The following is a 17,568-nucleotide window of genomic DNA, read 5'->3' on the forward strand; positions in this document are numbered from 1 at the left end:
AGTTCTACTAGTGTCCTCAGTTTGAAGAAGGAGAGGTTTTAAGGGAAGGAGGGAGCCTTGAACAAACTCACTACCATGGAGCAGATTCCAGCACATAGTTGAGCCTATCAGGGAAGGGTAGACAGAGCGGCTCCTGCAGGTTTCTGGGACTTTAACTCTTTTGGGGAGTAGAAAGCCTCATCTTTCTCCCATGGAATCGCTGGCGGTTTCAAACTGCCAACCATGCAAACTGCCAACCTTGCAGTTAACAGCCCAGTGTGTAACCCGCTCCTCCACCAGAGCTAGAACGTCGAGTTGAGGAAAGAACACGGCTTTAGAATCAGGCAGCTTTGGGTGTGAAGTCAAGCTCCGCACCTTTTTAGATCTTTGACTAATTCACCCATAGTTGGCCCTATTTTCTTCAATCCTTACAATGTATGCATTTAAAAAAGTGTGCATATTAGTAAAGCCTTCTTTTTCCCCGCCTTGTTTCCCAAATATAAAATCAGACAGACACGTTGTCAGTCTTATATTAATTATTCTGGGAATTTCTGTAGCCCTGGAATGGAACCCGTCAGCAGTAAATCTGATAACAAGTTACGAACAGCGCATGGCCTCGTTCTTACTATGTTTTTGAGTATGCTACCACACCTGTGCTATTCATTTACACGGGGAGCATCTAAGAAACAGGGAACTTTAACGTGAAGTATTGCCCAGCTGTGGCCCCCTCATTAGTAAGTCTCCTGACACCTTTGGAAAAGAGCAAATGTGATTCATTTCAGTGATTGCAAGAGAACAGACCCTTCGGGACTTGAACAAAGTCAAGTTTGCCCTTGCAGCTGCAAGTGGTGCCAGCTGAGACCTGGGCCTTCCTTTCTCCCACCTCCGGGGCCCCTAGTGATTCTGGCCACAGTCTGGGAGCTGCAGCTCCACACGCCTCCACGCCCACAACTATTGAAAGATAAGAATAATAACAGCTTTTATTTTTGTTCCACATGATGCATTTTAGCTTTTTTGATGTATTTGGGCCAGGTTTACTGATTACAAAGTATGGGATGGTACAAACCTGGGAACTCACTGAGCTTTGAAAATACTCATGATTTTAAGATTCTTCTTTTTTTAATTAAAAAAAATTTTTTTAAGGTTATTCTCTTTGTTTGCATTTTCCTGGAGATAACCTTGATGTGAAACATGGATGCTCAGGTTGGACTGTGTCGGGATGTTGGTTCTTCCCAGCGCCGCTCGCTCAGCCGTCCTCGGTCTCCTTCTGTGCATCTGTAAAGGTGAAAGCAGCCATCCTCTCTGGAAGGAGAGCCAGGCCCTGTGGCACATCACGCGCGTCTCACTCCCCCAGCCTGGCCACCTTTCTTTGCAAATTTTCTGGTGATTTGACTCTGCAGCCCCACTTGGCCAGACTGGCCAGAAAGCCAGTCTTTCCCCAGGGTTCTGTTGGACAGAGATGCCCCAGAAATCAGAGCTGATCACCTTCCGCTACGGTGTCCTGGTTATGCGTTGGACTGCTTGCCACATGGTCAGCAGTTCAAAACCAGCAGCTCCGATGGGGAAGCATGGAACTTTCTACTCCTGTCTGCAGTTATAGTCTTAGAAACCCACGGGGGTGGCTGTGAGTCAGCACTGATTCGAGGGCAGTGAGTCTGGTGTGGGTTGTTAGGGTTGTCCCGAGGAGGCCTGGTGGCACAATGGTTAAGTGCTCTGCCCCTAACCAAAATGTTGGCGGTCCGACCCCACTCAGCAGCCCCGCGGGACAAAGATCAGCTGCCATAAAGGTCACAGCCTAGGAGACCCTCCAGCTGTGGTTCTCCACCTTCCTCGGGCCGCGACTCTTTCATACAGTGCCTCATGTGGTGCTGACCCCCAACCATCAAATTATTTTCGTTGCTACTTCATCACTGTCATTTTGCTACTGCTATGAATCGGGCAACCCCTGTAAAAGGGTCATTCGACCCCCAAAGGGGTCGCAACCCACAGGTTGAGAAGCGCTGCACTACAGGGTCAGTTCTCCTCGGTCACCTGGCATTGCTATGAGCCCAAATCAACTCGGTGGCACCTGATGACAACAGGAATATTCTCAGGTAGCTAGTTCATTTCTGGCTTGAAGCACTGTTCCCTCCCCCCCACCATCTACCAGTTTGCTGTCCTGTGGTAGTTGGCATGTTGGTATGATGTTGGACTTAATGTCAGGGGTATTTTAAATACCAGGGTAAAGGGTACCTCCCAGACTAAGACTAGAAAGTTAGGCCCGCCAACCTACTTCCAAAAGTTAACCAATGAAACCCTTATGGTTCATTAGAGAATGTTGTTCAACACAGCGCTGGGGGGTGAATCCCGTAGGTTGGAAGGTGACCTCAAACATGCTAATGGTGGTGGAGAGGGTGCAGGATCTGGCAGCCTTTGGATCTCTCATACACAAGGCCTCCAGGAGTCAGAACTAACACGCTGGCAGCTAACATGGGACCATGGGGTTGCTTCCTTCCAGCCTGGTGTCTCAGTTACAGTTCAAGTCTTTTCTTTTTAGTGCTTCCAACAGCACGGAATTACCTCAACACACCACTTTATAAAGCAACGTTGAGGCATGGGTTGTTGAGCAAGCTTCGTAAACTCTAGCACACTGTCAGAAGGTGTTTTCAGGGGCACTGAGACTCTAACCGTCTAAATTGGACAATTCTGAACATCTTTGGGAGAAAATGCACACTCCATGACCAGAAGGTTCTGAGAAAATAATTTATTTATTCAAATGTAAATCACGGAATTAATTTTTTAAACACTTAAAGAGTAACCATTCAAATTTGAGATTCAACAGAAAAAAAAATCAAAGAAGTCCCTCAAAAGTAAACATAAGCCCTTTTCTCTAAACTTTCAAGATAAATATTTCTTTGGTGAAGTCCTGAAACTGTAAGTCTCCCTGCTCCGGGGCAGCTGAGTCAGAATCAACTCGGTGGCAGTGAACTTGGTTTGAGTTTCCTTCCGACCAGACCCAGGACAACTTGAAGTAAGATTCCTACCTGCTGTGCAGCCTCCTTTTTCTTTCTAGAAAACATGTTTCTTTAGGATTTGGGTGTTTTGTTTTGTTGGGTTGTGGCTTTGTTTTGTTTGTTGGCATGGATTGATGAAGAGGTGGCAGCAATGAAATAGTGGAGAAAAATGGAGGTTTCATTGATCAGAGAAGCCCATAGCCTATACACCGACTCTCCTTTATCAAGCATTTTGGGTGACACTTTGAATTTATGGCCATGAAAATAGCTCCGACCGCCAGACTGCTTTGTTCTCTCGTGCCATTTGCCTGGCAGGAATGATCGATGGCTGTGGTTGTTATGGTGATACGTCAGCTTGGCTGGGCCACGGTTTCTCAGTGGTTTGGCAGTCTTTATGGTGTCATTTGACAGTCATGAAATGATGTGATCTGGCAGTGACACAATGATGTAGTCGTCCTTGGCTTTGGAAACTAACCATATCGATCAGAGACGAGTGGGTGTGCATCCAGCCAGTGCAATAAAAAGAATAAAACGGATTTAAACTAGGACTGAAGCAAAATGAAAATATGTGTATATGTAAATGTTTCCCTCTGACTCCCTTTACCATGAATTAAAGAACACCTGGGATTTTCTAGCTTCTTGTAGAGAAAGGAATGGAGTAAGCCTCTTTCATGAATGGATATCCCCTTGTGCTTTGTTTATAAAGCCAGAGAACTTTGTCTCGAGACTCAGCTGGCTGCTATGCTGCGCTAGTGCGAATGGGCAGGAGAAAAGGAGCGGCTATTGGATAGGAGAGCTTTGGCTCCAGCCCCATTATTGGACGTCAGCCCCCCCCCCCACCCGCCCACGTTGGTGATGGTAAGCTGTGGGGCCTTGAGGGTTAGAAAGGCGACAGGCTACGCTGACGGCTGCTTGTCCTTGGATGAAGAAGACCAGCTCTGGGAACCACGACTCGTAGGCCTTTCAATCCAGTGCAGGTCTTTTGTCTTCCTCTCGCCAAGGATTTGAAGACACAAATTTCGGAGCAGGATGCACCAATGTGACTGGGACAGGAAGCAACTTCCATTTCAGTCCCTGCTCCTCGGGCAGTCACTGGGTAGAAGAGGCTGAAAATCGCCCGCATTCCCATTCGATGCCTGGATCCACGTTGTGTTTAAATGCTAATCGTACGCACTGTGCCCCCCTTGAGGAAATACTGGCCACTGTGTGCAGCCTCCTCTCTTTCTACTCCGTCTGCTGCTTCACAGAAAGCTCATTCACTGTGAGGGGCTTGTTTCTGCTTCCTGCTGAGCCAGCCCTCCAGGGTGGCTTTCATTCAGATCCATGTGACTGTTCATTTACCTTAATTAATATCCACTGCGAATCTCTACCCATCTTTTACACCCAAGCCAAACAATATCCTAATGAGAGAAGGGCACAAGACCACACAAACCTGAACACAAGCTGCTTAGTGAAATCTTTTGAGGCTGGTCCATGTAGATCCTCCCCTTGGTCCTTCTGAAGAGTTCTCGGACTGCAATTCTATCTTGCTTTAGCGTCATCAGGAAAAGGGAGACATTGAAGTAGAGGGAATGCCCCTCGGCCCACAACTGGATCTTGTTGCCAAGGCCATTCTTACTGCTCTCTTCTCCCATACGTCATCTGGCACGCGTGGAGTGTTTCTGGCTTCCCCGCCCCCACCCTGGTGCCACACATTCTTTTTGGTTCAGCTGATGACAGTTCTCCTAAACCCCAAATAGATAAGAAATCATTGAGCATGTACATCTGATTGCCACAGATTCAAGGTTCCCTTGAGTCAGTACTGACTCCAGGGCAGTGGGTTGGGTCCTGGGTACCACGTAGCCATTCTCTCAGAGTACCAGCGTCAGGTTTCCCAGGAGACATGGTCTGCCTGTGTGGTGCTTGGTATCCGTTAGTATTTTTAAAGTTGAACTTAAGTGTTATGTTTCTGAGGAAGGAGCCAGGGTAGTAATACTCTCTCAAATTTAGAATCCTACTGGCCTAATAAGAAATCAATCATTATTCCGAACCAAATTATACTCTTTGGTCTGCCAAGAGATCTTGACAGTTTTAATATCTGAGGGTAAGCCTATGTGATAGTCCCAGCAGTATTCTGGTGATAAGATTTTAGTGGGTTTGTTGAGAAGGAAATACTTGTTAAGGTGGCTTTCGTCGTGCCACTCTGCCTCGATGTTATTTTTCTTGTCCTGGAGGATACCCCTCAAGCACTCTTGTGTAATGTTCAGAACTTGACTGGGGGTCCCTCCGAAAATGGCCGCATGGTAGTAAAAGTCCCCCTGGCCAAATGGAATGTACGCTGCTGACTCCTCGCGTCTCTCGTAGGTAAACTCGTTAGGGTTGGCCTTATACCACCAGGCCTGCAGCTGAGCCACCGACCGGCCCAGGGTCTCCACCCCAAAGGTGTCTTGGAAAACCTGGTCCACATCCATGCAGAAGAGGAAGTCGACTTCCTGCTGGATGTGGCCCATGATGTGTTCCCCGATGGTCTTCATGCGCATCATGCTGATGTCCTGCCATCTCCTCTCAGGCTTGACCTCAAACACTTTGAATGACCGAAGAGGACCCAGCTCCACCAAGGGCACCCTGGTGATATCATCCACCATGACATAAAAAATGGCTTTGTGGCCCACCATGAAGTATTTGTCAGCAGACACTATGAACTCCTCTAAGTAATGATCCAGATATCTGCAACAGAGAAGAAAAGGTTCTTGTGAAACTCCTATGTGTCTGCAGGATGCACATGCTGTTAGGATCGCGTTGTCTTATACTTGGCAGTTAGTTGGGGAGTGACGCCCCCCCCCCCTCCATCCTAGATGTGTATCTTGTTAATCTAACACTCTTGACTGGTCTCCACTGATCTTGGAGAAGTGGGATAACTTATCTGACTCTCAGTTTGGAAGATAAATAGGGCACACATAGCCAGCTCCCTCCAGTCCTCTCGTTCCCGGAAGCTGATCCATCGGACAGAGCAAGGGTTCTTAACAGCGATGAGCCTGGCAGCCTGCTTAGGTACAGGTGCTATTCCCAGATCTAGAGACCAGGTGTTTCCCAGTGTTACAGGCACCAAAGTCTTTCTAATTCAGATGCAAATAGTATTCTCCAATACGCGCTTTAACAGGAATGAGGATCATAACTGGCCTTTGTGTTATGGAGTGCAAGTTCATGATCTTTCCTTAAAGGCTCCAGCCTACACCCAACTTGCTACTGTTCTGCTAGACCTCAGAATGATGTGATCTTCTGAGCCTTTGGGGAAGGTATTAGGCCCAACCATCAGCACTCTTACCCTTCTTGGTGCCCTAGAAAGTAGATTCTGGGACACAGCTCTTCCTCTATATTACATTTAAAAAATTATTTACTGGAGGTTCATACAACTCTTATCACAATCCACACATAATCCATTTTATCAAGCACATTTGTATATTTGTTGCTCTCATCATTCTCAAAACATTTGCTTTCTACTTGAGCCCTTGGTATCAGATCTTCATTTTTCCTCTTCCCTCCCCACTCTCCCCTCCCTCATGAACCCTTGATAATTTGTAAATTACTATTATTTTGTCATATCTTACATTGTCCGACATCTCCCTTCACCCACTTTTCTGTTGTCCATCCCCCAGGGAGGGTGTTATATGTAGATCCCTGTAATCGGTTCCCCCTTTCTACCCCACCTTCCCTCCACCCTTCTGGTATTGCGACTCTCAGCACTGGTTCTGAAGGGATCATCTGTCCTGGATTCCCTTTGTTTCCAGTTGCTATCTGTACCAGTGTACATCCTCTGGTCTAGCCGGATTTGTAAGGTAGAACTGGGATCATGATAGTGGAGAGTGGGGAAGCATTAAAGAACTAGAGGAAAGTTGTATGTTTCATTGTTGCTACACTGCACCCTGACTGGCTTGTCTCCTCCCAGTACCCCTTCTGAAAGGGATCTACCATTGCCTACAGATGGGCTTTGGGTACCCAATCTACACGCCCCCCCATTCACTATGATAAGATTTTTGGTTCTGATGATACCTTATACCTGATCCCTTCGACACCTCGTGATCATACAGGCTGGTGTGCTTCTTCCATGTGGGCTTATTGCTTCTGAGCTAGATGGCTGCTTGTTTATCTTCAAGCCTTTAAGATCCCAGATGCTATATCTTTTGATAGCCGGGCACCATCATCTTTCTTCACCACACTTGCTTATGCACCCGCTTTGTCTTCAGTGATTGTATCGGGAAGGTGAGCATTATGGAATGCCAGTTTAATAGAACAAAGTATTCTTGCATTGAGGGAGTACTTGAGTGGAGGCCCAATGTCCATCTGCTACCTTAATACTAAACCTATACATATATCCATATGGATCTATTTCCCATCCTCATATATAAATATATTTACATATGTACATGTCTGTATTTAGACCTCTCTAAGTACCCTTTGCCTTCTAGCCCTTTCCTCTACTTCCTTTTACTTTCCTCTTGTCCCACTATCATGTCAGCCTTCATTTGGGTTTCAGTAATTCCTATCGGTTACATTGCCCTTGATCAATCCCTATCAGGCCTCTTACACCCTTCTTGCCATTGATTTTGGATCACTTGTTTTTCCCTTGTTCCTGGGTTTGTTAACACCATTTCCTTCCCCCGACCTCCCCATCTCCCATGTCCCCCTGGAATCGGTCCCATTGTTTGCTCTTCCATATTGTTTATCCCATATTACATATTTTACCCTGTTGGCCTTCTCCTGATAGGTACCCCAACACAGCAACCCATTATCTATACATCATCCTTACACGATCCATCCAAAGAGCAAACAACCTCAGCTCTAACTTAATTTTAGCCATGAATTAAAAGAAAAAAATACCGCCCACCCCCCCAAAAAATACATTATGTGGGTATCCTTTATAACTCCAAGCTGCAATCTATCTTGTGAAGCCAAGCTATGGGGCACCAAGGAAAAGAAGGAAGGAGACTGCAGGGTGGTTTACTGCAACTTATCCAAACTCAAAATTCATGCTCAGGGGATGATGACTGACTTTAATTTGCTGGTCCGACTCCTGGCCAATTATCATGTTTTATGAGCAATTATGACTTCCCGCTTTTTGTTGCTGCATAAATTGCCTCTGTACAACCAGAATGAAATGTGTTTACAAAGCTGGCTGCTGGGGACCTACGGGTTTCCGGGAAGAATTTGTTAGGCAGAGAAACTGTGCGGGAGCAATCTGGAGGGAGGGGTACACAATGCTGGGGCTGCTGGCCAGGAAATTCTTAAGTACTCTGGAACTTTATGAAAACTCTATTTTGCCCTGAAGCTGAAAAAGAAAGCAAGGCGGGATGAAAAAAAACAAAAACTCTTGTGAGACAGTCACATTGCTCAGAGATGACAGCACTGCCCTTGGCACCACGCATTGTTCTTTGAAAACAAACCCCACATTACCGCACACCCCCTGAAAGTCCAAACCCATTAGTCGTGCAGATTTATTGCCCATGAACACAAACCACACCACTCTCTTGCTTCATCGGCCGAGAGCACAGCACTTTCACCAGGATAATGGGGTTTCAAGTTCAGTCTCACGGGCTTGCAGTCAGAGGGTAAGCGCCATTGTGGGGGTGGCGACAGTGCTCTGTGGAAACCCTCAGTTCAAATCAATTGACACTGTGGCCAACTTGCCCTCTTTTGTGCCGAAGGATTAGAAGAGGTCGGCACCACTCCCAGCTTGAATTGTAGCCGATTCTTCTAGTCCAGATGTCAAAGCTCCACAATCCGCTGTCTCTTGCAGAGGTGCCACTTAGGCCCCTGAGAGCAGTATATTCAGCACTTGATGAGGAGATGTCAACGTCTACACAGCCCACAACGACAATATTCTGAACGTCGGCCGCGGCTGCCCAGCACTGTTTGGGGTTGTTGTCTTTGGAGACCTGTCCCAATCATCACAAGGTGCCCTCTTGGGCTCTCCACCTCAGGCTGAGCTCCAGCGTCTGACAAGGGGCCTTCAGCTTTCTTCACACAACACCAGGGAATCAGCTTTCCCCGCGGCTCTCTCAGAACAGGTGTGAATGGGAAGACTCAGATGGCGGAGCAAACAACTGAACTTTTGCTTGTGATTTGAAGAGTGAAAAAGTTAAATGGGACATTCTCTGAACAGATAAGTAAAAAGAAATAACAAATATTACAGCGACTGCTGCCGTGTCAGAAAGAGCACATATTTATTTGGAGACGTGCTCGGAAGAAGGAAATCTAAGGGGAAGCAAGAGCCGCTTCAGCCATTGGAAGAGAGTTCGGACCAGCCACGTTTTAGATGTGTGATTGACTCAGGAGGGAACACACTGTGATCCCGGTTCTCCAGTAAGCATAGCCCTCGCTGTGCAGTTGATTCCAACTCAGGGTCACTTGCTGTGCAGCCCTCTGCCCTTAGCCCCGAACCTTGAAGGCCTAAGAGCAAGAGTAACATGCATGTAGGCTCTCTAGAAGCTGGCATTCTGGAAATCTCCCAGGAAACAGTCTGGAAATTTCCCCAGGAAGATCAGTGAGGATGTTGTGGGGGGCAGGAGATATAGCAGACTTTTTTTTTTTTTTTGGTCTTGGCATCCCAAGACCTTCACTCATCTATTGTTTAGTCCTCAGTCTTTTGAGACCCGAGCAACAAGAACACAGTAATGATACCTTTTAAACACTCTCTAATTTCATAACTCAGATAATTAAGGAACAGCCTTGGTGAGTTCACATGCGGCCCCAGCAACATTTTGACAATGGATCACACACACAAAAACGAAAGTCTCGTGTTATCAGCAATACCTACCTTCCAATCGCAAAAACCGTCAAGCCCACGGTGATTTTCTGTTTGTCATAATACTTGTTTAAGATGGCTCTGTTGAAAGTGCCTTCCCACACCACGGGGGCCTTCCATTCAGTCATTGTCACCACTTCCGGGCGTTTGCTGAGGACAAAACAGAGTCCAAGGATCAGGACAGCTTGACCAGGGTGAGGCACCCCTGGGGCCAACCCTGATCTGCCATTACTGTCTGTGGGTCCTAAGCTTTAAGCTACCAACGCTGCCTCGATGGTAAGCTGTGTGCAGATCGGCGTCTTCTGGGTGAGGGACAAGAGACTCTGTCCCTGATATCTCTGAGGGTCGTCTTGGGGACCTCTTAGAGACAGCCTTACCCTCAGTCCCCCTGCTGCTGCCTGGCTTGTTCTGCTAATTCCCTTTCTTGTTTCTCCAGACCAGGGGTCCTCAAACTTTTAAAACAGGGGGCCAGTTCACTGTCCCTCAGACCCTTTGGAGGGACAGACTATATTAAAAAAAAAACTATGAACAAATTCCTATGCACACTGCACATTTCTTATTTTGAAGTAAAAAAAACAAACGGGGCAAAACCATCCGGTGGGCGGGATAAATGTCCTCGGTGGGCTGCCTGTAGCCAGCGGGTCGTAGTTTGAGGATGCCTGCTCCAGCCCCTTCCTGAGCTACCAGTGGCCTTCGTGGGCATCATTTATCCCAGTGGGTAGCACCTCCAACTCAAAAGCCCTGAGAATGACTGGAGTGAAGAAGAAAAGGCTGTCTCATTTTGTCTTTTGCTAGAAAAGACTGCTGCGTAAGCAGGGAAGGAAGAGCTTCCACCTAGGGGCCCCGGGCATGATCAGAGGGCCCCAGGAGACAGAGGCCTCGCGTGACCGAAACCAGAACACGGGCCTCTGGGCTCCAGCAAAGACTCCTCCCCAGCAATCAAGGCCTCTTCACTAGCAACACCGGGGGGGGGGGGCGGCACGAGCTCTGCGCCCAGAGAGCTTGGCAGAGACTTGGAGAAGCCAACACAAACACAGGAAGGCCCCCAACAACAATGACAAAAGCACACAACCATAAAGATACGGCACAGGCACAGGGATGGAGGCCAGCATGCCATGCAGACAACTCAGCCCTCAGGAAGTGGTCACATTTCCCCTGCTGTGAAGTCCCTCGATGGAGAGCTCCAGCACAGGCCAGGCACCCTCCTTCGCGGCTGCTTGCACGTCATCGGCCACAGCCTCTTCCCTGCAGCCCAACCAGGGCAAGTGACTCAGGCAGAGTCCTGCGGCCAGAGGAGCCACAGGGCCTGGTGAGACTGGGGCAGTCGAGATGGGCAGCCAGACTGGGTCCTGGAGAACAGGACGGCACAGTCCGCACCACCTTCAGGCAGAACACAGGCTGGAAGGCTGTATGTTCGCAAAATTGCCACCCCTCCATCTGCTGAGTCTTTCCACCTGGGGCTCGGCAGTGCACGCCATCTCCAGCCTTGGCCCCGCCTCAGCGGTGGAAAAGGGAGACCAGCTGTCTCTCAAGGAAGCTATCCGTCTGTCCCCACGTGCTCACTCTGGACCCGCCTCTGCCCTGATCGCATCCCGTGCCCTGCTCCTGGCCCGTGTTCTGGGTGGGGGCCCTCTCAGCTGCGCAGAGTGCTGCTGGCAGCACCTGTCCACGAAAGCTCACTGCCATTGAGTCAATGTGCAGTGAGCCGCTAACCACAAGTCAACAGTTGGTAACCAGCAGCTGCTTCTCAGGAGAAAGACAGGCTTTGTATCCCTGTAAAGAGTTTCCGTCTCAGACCCACAGGGGAGTCGGCACCCTGTCCTAGAGGGTCACTAGGAGGCAGCATAAATTCTGAGCACCCCGTTTGCGGAAGGCTAGGGAAGGATGACCGTGAACACCCTAAATCCACCCCCCCCCCCGGATTGAAAGCATCCACAGAATTGTTTCTGATTATTAACCAGGGGCATAGCAGTCTTGCTCTCAGGAAAAACGAATTACCTCCATTACCTTAGTGACTTACCTAGATGTGTGTCCTTGAGAGAAATCACCACACTGGGGTCACATAGTCTGAAGTTGTACCCTGACTACATTCTTTGGAAGACCGTGGGCTAATCTTATAAGCTCCTCTGTCTAACACAACATACATGTCCCTACCACAGCCCCGACCCTGCTTCTAGAGTCCCACCTGCAACTATGATGTATTGATCTGCTGCCAATCATGCTGTGAGGCAGTTCCCTTTGCCCTCCCGTGTCCTTTTCAAAGCTCTGTCGCTAAGCCAACCATTGGGCTCCGTTGGGACCCCGTGCTAATAGTTTCCCTCATGTGGATGATGTGTCTTTGTCTCAACTCTGTCCTATTTAAGCCTCAATGCTTTCCTCAAGTCACATTCGAGATTGGGGGTCTAAAGCATGCCCCAGATGCACCTGCAGCACAGAGAACAAAGGAGCACTCCGTTGCCTTTGATGGCAAAAGGAGCTCCCCGGGGACTCTGGCCTCAGCCCGGCAGGAGCCTTCACCTGCACTCTCCCGTGTAGTCCTGGCCCGGCCCTGCTCCATCGAGCTCCGTTCTACAGATGGGAAAAGCCGAGGCTCACAGAGGCTCTTTAATTTGACCCAGGGCCCACGGCTGGCTTCTAAGGATGGACACTAAGAAATGCTGAGCCCTCCTGGCTCACTCCTCCGAGGTGGGTGCGATTTGGACCTCCATTCAACTGATGAGAACACCGCCATGCAGAGAGGTCCTGTAACTTGTCCAGGGTCTCCCAGCCAGTCCAGGGCAAAGCTGGGATTTGAGGCCAGAGTTCTGGAATGCCTGCCCTGGGCCACACTACATTGCTTCTTGGATGGGTGTACTTATAAGAATTTACTCTTGCAGATGAAGTGCTGGTCAACCCACATTTGTCCTAATCTAAAGGTGACACGATTTCCCCTAAGCGACCGCAGCATCTTCATCAGTGCCAGTAATAAGTGATGGGTTTTGTTAAGAAGCGTCTGTGGTGCTTTGAGTCAGTGGAACCTTTCGCTTTGTTGAATGGCAGGCTTTCAAACGAAATAAACACACACACACACACAGAGCTAATGTTCCCATTAACTGCTGTTTCTGAAATTAAATGGATACTCTTCCTCTTGTTGTCATCTGTCACCATCTCATTCTGTCATCTACTCCTGCATTTGAGCTGGTCAAGGATCTTTGAGCAGTTCTGGTCCAGCTTCCTGGCTGAATCTGTCAGCTGTGTTTGAACAAGACATTTACATTAAAGAGAGAGCGGATACGGGGAGAGATAAAAAGAAAGAAATTAAAGGAGTGGGAAGAAAAGGAAGGAAAGGGGCAGGTACATTTATTTAACATGTACAGAGCTGCCCTGGTGACCCAGTGGTTACACACTGGGCAGCTAACGCCAAGATCAGCAGTTCAAAACCACGGGCCACTCGCAGGATTAAGACCGGCCTTTCTAGCCTCATAAAAAGTTGCAGCTTCAAACTCACAGGATGAGTCAGAACTGTCCTACAGGGTCACGATGAGTCAGCAATCACTTGATGGCTGTGTGTGTGTGTGTGCGTGTGTGTGCGCATGCGTGCGCACCAGGGAAGGAGCCTTGCCAGCCTGGCGGTTAACTTCTCAGCTGTTGACAAAAGGGTTGGGGGCTCAAGTGAGCCCACCATTCCCCAGCAGGAAGAGGTGGTCGCCTGCTTCCACCTTGGAAGCCCTGTGGGGTAGGTCCGTCCGCCTGGTCCTACTTGTTGGAATCAGCTCAGAAGCAACACATTTAGCTTTTGCACAGGGGCTGAGTCTTAACTTTTCTCCTCTCATTGGATCCTCACAGCCACCCTGTGAAGCTGTCATCGTCCCTGTTCTATAAACAGAGAACCCGAGGGTGGAGCAGGAGCCAGGTCTTTAGAGGAGTGGCCAGGCCGGGCCTTCATTCTCTGAGTGGGCACATCAGACATCTCTGCTTGGTGTCAGGAAAAAGGCCAAGTGCCACGATGGGAAAAATGAGACACCACCCTGTCCCTTGAGATTCTCCCAGACCTGACAGGTGGTTGGCCTCCTGCGTCTCTGTCAACTGTAAGACCACATTTTCACCCCTTCTAGGAAGCTGGAATCTGAAAGCTAGTGGCCATCTGGGATACCTGAGTGGGAAGGACTCCTTTTAGCGAGGAGCAAAAGGAACAAGAGCAATTAAAAATGAATTCCTAATTAAAAATGGAAATGCTCTATCTCCCAGCTGTTAATTGTTAAATTCCCCCGACACCTCCAACACGTCAGTGGCCCTGACTAAGGAGCCAGACAACAGCCTGAAATGCAGGCACGGAGGGAGATGAGATGGGGACCACGCAGATGGCGATGACAAGTCCACGCACGATGAACAGAGGGCCAGTCTTGCCCGGGTCGGAGCTAGCCTTCCCCGATGACACATAACAATGTCACCAAGTCGTAGATGTGAGGTAGCCAAGAGAACCAGACCCACCGCCATGGAGCCAATTCCAACTCAAAGCGATTCTGTCAGAGAAAACAGAAGTGCCCCAGTGGGATGCTGAGGCCGGGACTCTTTAGAGCAGCGGTTCTCAACCTGTGGGTCTCAATCCCTTTGGGGGCCGAACGACCCTTTCACAGGGGTCGCCTGATTCACAACAGTGGCAAAATGACAGTGATGAAGTAGCAACGAAAACAATGTTATGGTTGGGAGACACCACATGAGGAACTATGAAAGGGTGGCACAGCATTAGGAAGGTTGAGCACCCCTGCTTTAGAGGGATAGAAAGCCTCGGGTGTTTCCTGAATAGCTGCTGCTGGTTTCGAACTGCTGACAGAGGGGTCAGCTGCCCAACATATAACCCTCTATACCACCAGGGCTCCTAAGGTCACCAAGAAGGGTCTGTAAAAGGAGGGGAAGTATGGGAAAGCCCCAGAGATGCCCAAATGCCTTCAGGACACCTTGGGGTGAAATGAATTACTTTATGTGAGTGGCCTTTTGCCTTGATTCTTGGGAAAACCCGCTTGAGAAATGTCCCCACCTACACGCTAAGAAGTTCCTTTTATGCACCTCGCAGGGATTGGTCAACGGATGATGAAGATGGGAGGCGTTGTGTCCTATTATGAGAATGACGTGTCTCTCAATATTATGAGATCGAGAGAGGATTGGACTCCTGGTTAGAGTCGTGTCTGGAATGAACGAGAAGTTTATGTATTTAAGCAGAAAACCCCGCAGAAGTTTAGTTTTGTTTCAGTGACCGAGAGAAGCAGGAAGAGAAGCAGCAGCGAAGCGGCAGAGAACCTTCTAAAAGAACTGGAATGTTCGGGCTCAAGCTCCGAAGACAGTGAGCGCAAGGGAGGGGCCCCGTAGCAGGGCGCCTAGCCTGGGGGGCCAAGAGGAGCAGAGAGGACGGCTCTGCACTGAGGAAGAGAGACTTGGCCTGCCTGCTTCCTGATTTCGATCCTGACTTGGTGTCAGTTGATTCTGAGCCCGTTAGGATGGCCTGTTCTGTGAGGCCTGTGTGGCCACTGCAGGAGATGACCAAACCCGGAGGGGCAGGGGAGAAGCCATGGGAAGCATGGCGGGTGTCAGAATGGGTAGAGAGGTTGGCGAGGTGAAAGCATGTCTGACCTCTGCCTCATAGGGATCACCTTTGGGCTGACCTTGACTGATAGGATCTTCTCTGAAGTTAGGTAAGTTCTAGTTCTACGAGGACCACTCCTGCTCTTTCATAACCCCCAACTGTGGTGCATCAGTCCATGCAGCTTCATTACCGGGACCCATGGGCTGTGCACTGAAGGGTGCATGCACACACACAGGGCCTCCCTAACCACACCTGTCCCTAACTAGATTCTTGTGTAGCTTTAAATGCTAGGTATTTATTTACGGTTACATTGTGGTACCCGGGGTGAGGAGAGGAGGTGTGCAAATATCGTGAGTCATGCGATAGGTGAAAGAGGCAGGATCCAGAGGAGAGAAGATGGTGGCGACGTGAATCAGGGCAGGGGCGGCAGAGAGGAAAAGTGGGAGGATGTGAGAAATGATTCGGTGGAAGAATGGCTAGAACCTGTTGATAAGCTGGGGTGGATGACTCTGAACAACCTGGAGCCTGGTTTGGGCCATTTACTGAGATGAGAAATGAGGTGGTCAGAACAGGGTGGAGTTGAGAAATCCATTTGGGTCACATGAGACATTCAGATGTCAAGCAGGCAGTTAGAGCACAGGCCTCCAAAGAATGTTGTGGTGAAGCTCTAAACGTAGGCATCTCAGCCATGGAAATGGGTGGGAGTGCACCTTGCCAGATAGTCTCCATGACAAACAAGGATGTGGGACATAACCCCTAGAAACACTGTTATCTGTTGGTGGGGAAGAGGGAGATGACCCTAGAAAGGCGACTTGCGAGGGGAGGCATAAAAGGGAAGTTAAGAGAATGTCGTTGCATGCGTGACGAGAGATCCTGCAAGGCAGTTGTGGAGAGATAGCCACTTCGTATTGTGTAATATGCTTTGGCATTCTACAGAAATGAAATGCAGCATGACATCACTTCTATAAAAACATATCTACTTGTTCATTCATCGATGTAGCAAATACACCAAGGTGCTCTGAGAAGGCTTAAACCTAGTGCCTCTTCAAACCAATGTTCTTTAAACATCTGCTCGCCATTTGTTAGCCCGAGAAACGGAGTCTTGTACAACACAGAGCGAAAAGAGCAATGCCTGCTGGTCAGGAGCTGTCTCTCCCCTCCACTGCTAGGGATTCAGGCTTGGTCCCTGTCTCCCAGGTCCTGCTCAGCAAAGGACAGTCCCCATCAAACTGACACTGCCCCCCAGAAGAGAACTTGCTCACTGTCTCTGGTCTACCTAGCCTGTTCCTTGGGGCATCTCACACCTCCATCTAAGGGGTTCAGCAAACTAAAAGTGTTCCCATCTCTTTACACTTATAGTGACGGTTTCATATCTCACAGAGGCTGCTCCTGCTGTCCTGTTAGTTGCATGATTCTGTACACGTGGCAGATCAAAACTGCCATCCTGACCCCCACCCCCAGACAATACTAGAACTTGCCGAAAACATATTCAGTCTTTCCAGACCCTAATCTCACCCATAACGGAATGGACCCTAGTTCCTCTACGGCTGCTCCTACTCAGTTTCCCTTTCAAACGTGTCTGCCTCCACCAGCACGATCAATACTTGTGTCAGACAATTCATGTCAGATCTTTTCTAGCCGGCAGATCCCACTGTTTCCTGGACCCTGGTGCCTTCCCAACTCATGTGCCCAGCCCATACCTTCCACTAAGCTCAGGGGAGCCCTGTGACTTTCCACCCAGATGCCCCACATCACCTCCACGTGAGCACATTGGACTGGAGCACAGCCCCTCTCCCACTCCTAGACCTGCGTCCCTTCCTCATTTCCCTTTCCTGGTCAATGGCGCGACCAACCATCATTCTTTCAGGAATTACAGCACCTGCCGACTCACCCCCCGAACCATATCCTTCTCTACGCTGGGGTGATTGAATGTCACCAGTGTTAGCAAGTACTGGTTTTATGTCAACTGGCCCTATAAGATCTTGAGCTTCTTGTGCATAACCATATTGATCAGTTTGTTCTATCTTTTGTGCCTAATCCAATGCCTAGCACAGCATCATTTTACATCAGAACCTAACACGTGTATATACATACATATATATACACATCAAAAACACAATTTTCAGTAAACAACACTTTGATTCTTCATGTGATACTCTCTGATTTTCTGTGTTGCTGTTGTTTTTAAGTTACCTTTAGCACATTAAGCTCACCTTTGAACTAACTTGTGGGTAGTGATCAGTAGTTTGGAAAAC

At 48.8% G+C, this 17,568-nt stretch overlaps 1 protein-coding gene and 1 non-coding gene across 5 annotated transcripts in view; both read right to left on the reverse strand.

Moving 5' to 3' along the window:
- Window positions 1-463: 463 nt before the first annotated feature.
- LOC142460604 (small nucleolar RNA SNORA54) lies at window positions 464-591 on the reverse strand. The gene has a single exon (XR_012786780.1). It is a non-coding gene; the product is annotated as a small nucleolar RNA SNORA54 (small nucleolar RNA).
- Window positions 592-2,713: 2,122 nt separating this feature from the next.
- Window positions 2,714-17,568, reverse strand: part of GGTA1 (glycoprotein alpha-galactosyltransferase 1 (inactive)) — a 103,165-nt gene continuing 88,310 nt past the window's right edge. For all 4 annotated transcript variants that reach the window (XM_075560433.1, XM_075560431.1, XM_075560432.1 and 1 more), the window contains 2 exons: window positions 9,766-9,903; window positions 2,714-5,678 (listed from right to left, as the gene is read on the reverse strand). In XM_075560433.1, coding sequence (XP_075416548.1) covers window positions 4,985-5,678; window positions 9,766-9,903 — 832 coding nt within the window. In that variant the 3' untranslated portion in view covers window positions 2,714-4,984. The remainder of the gene's footprint in view (window positions 5,679-9,765; window positions 9,904-17,568) is intronic.

This window comes from Tenrec ecaudatus, chromosome 10, assembly GCF_050624435.1.
Source record: "Tenrec ecaudatus isolate mTenEca1 chromosome 10, mTenEca1.hap1, whole genome shotgun sequence".
Classification (NCBI taxonomy): domain Eukaryota; kingdom Metazoa; phylum Chordata; class Mammalia; order Afrosoricida; family Tenrecidae; genus Tenrec; species Tenrec ecaudatus.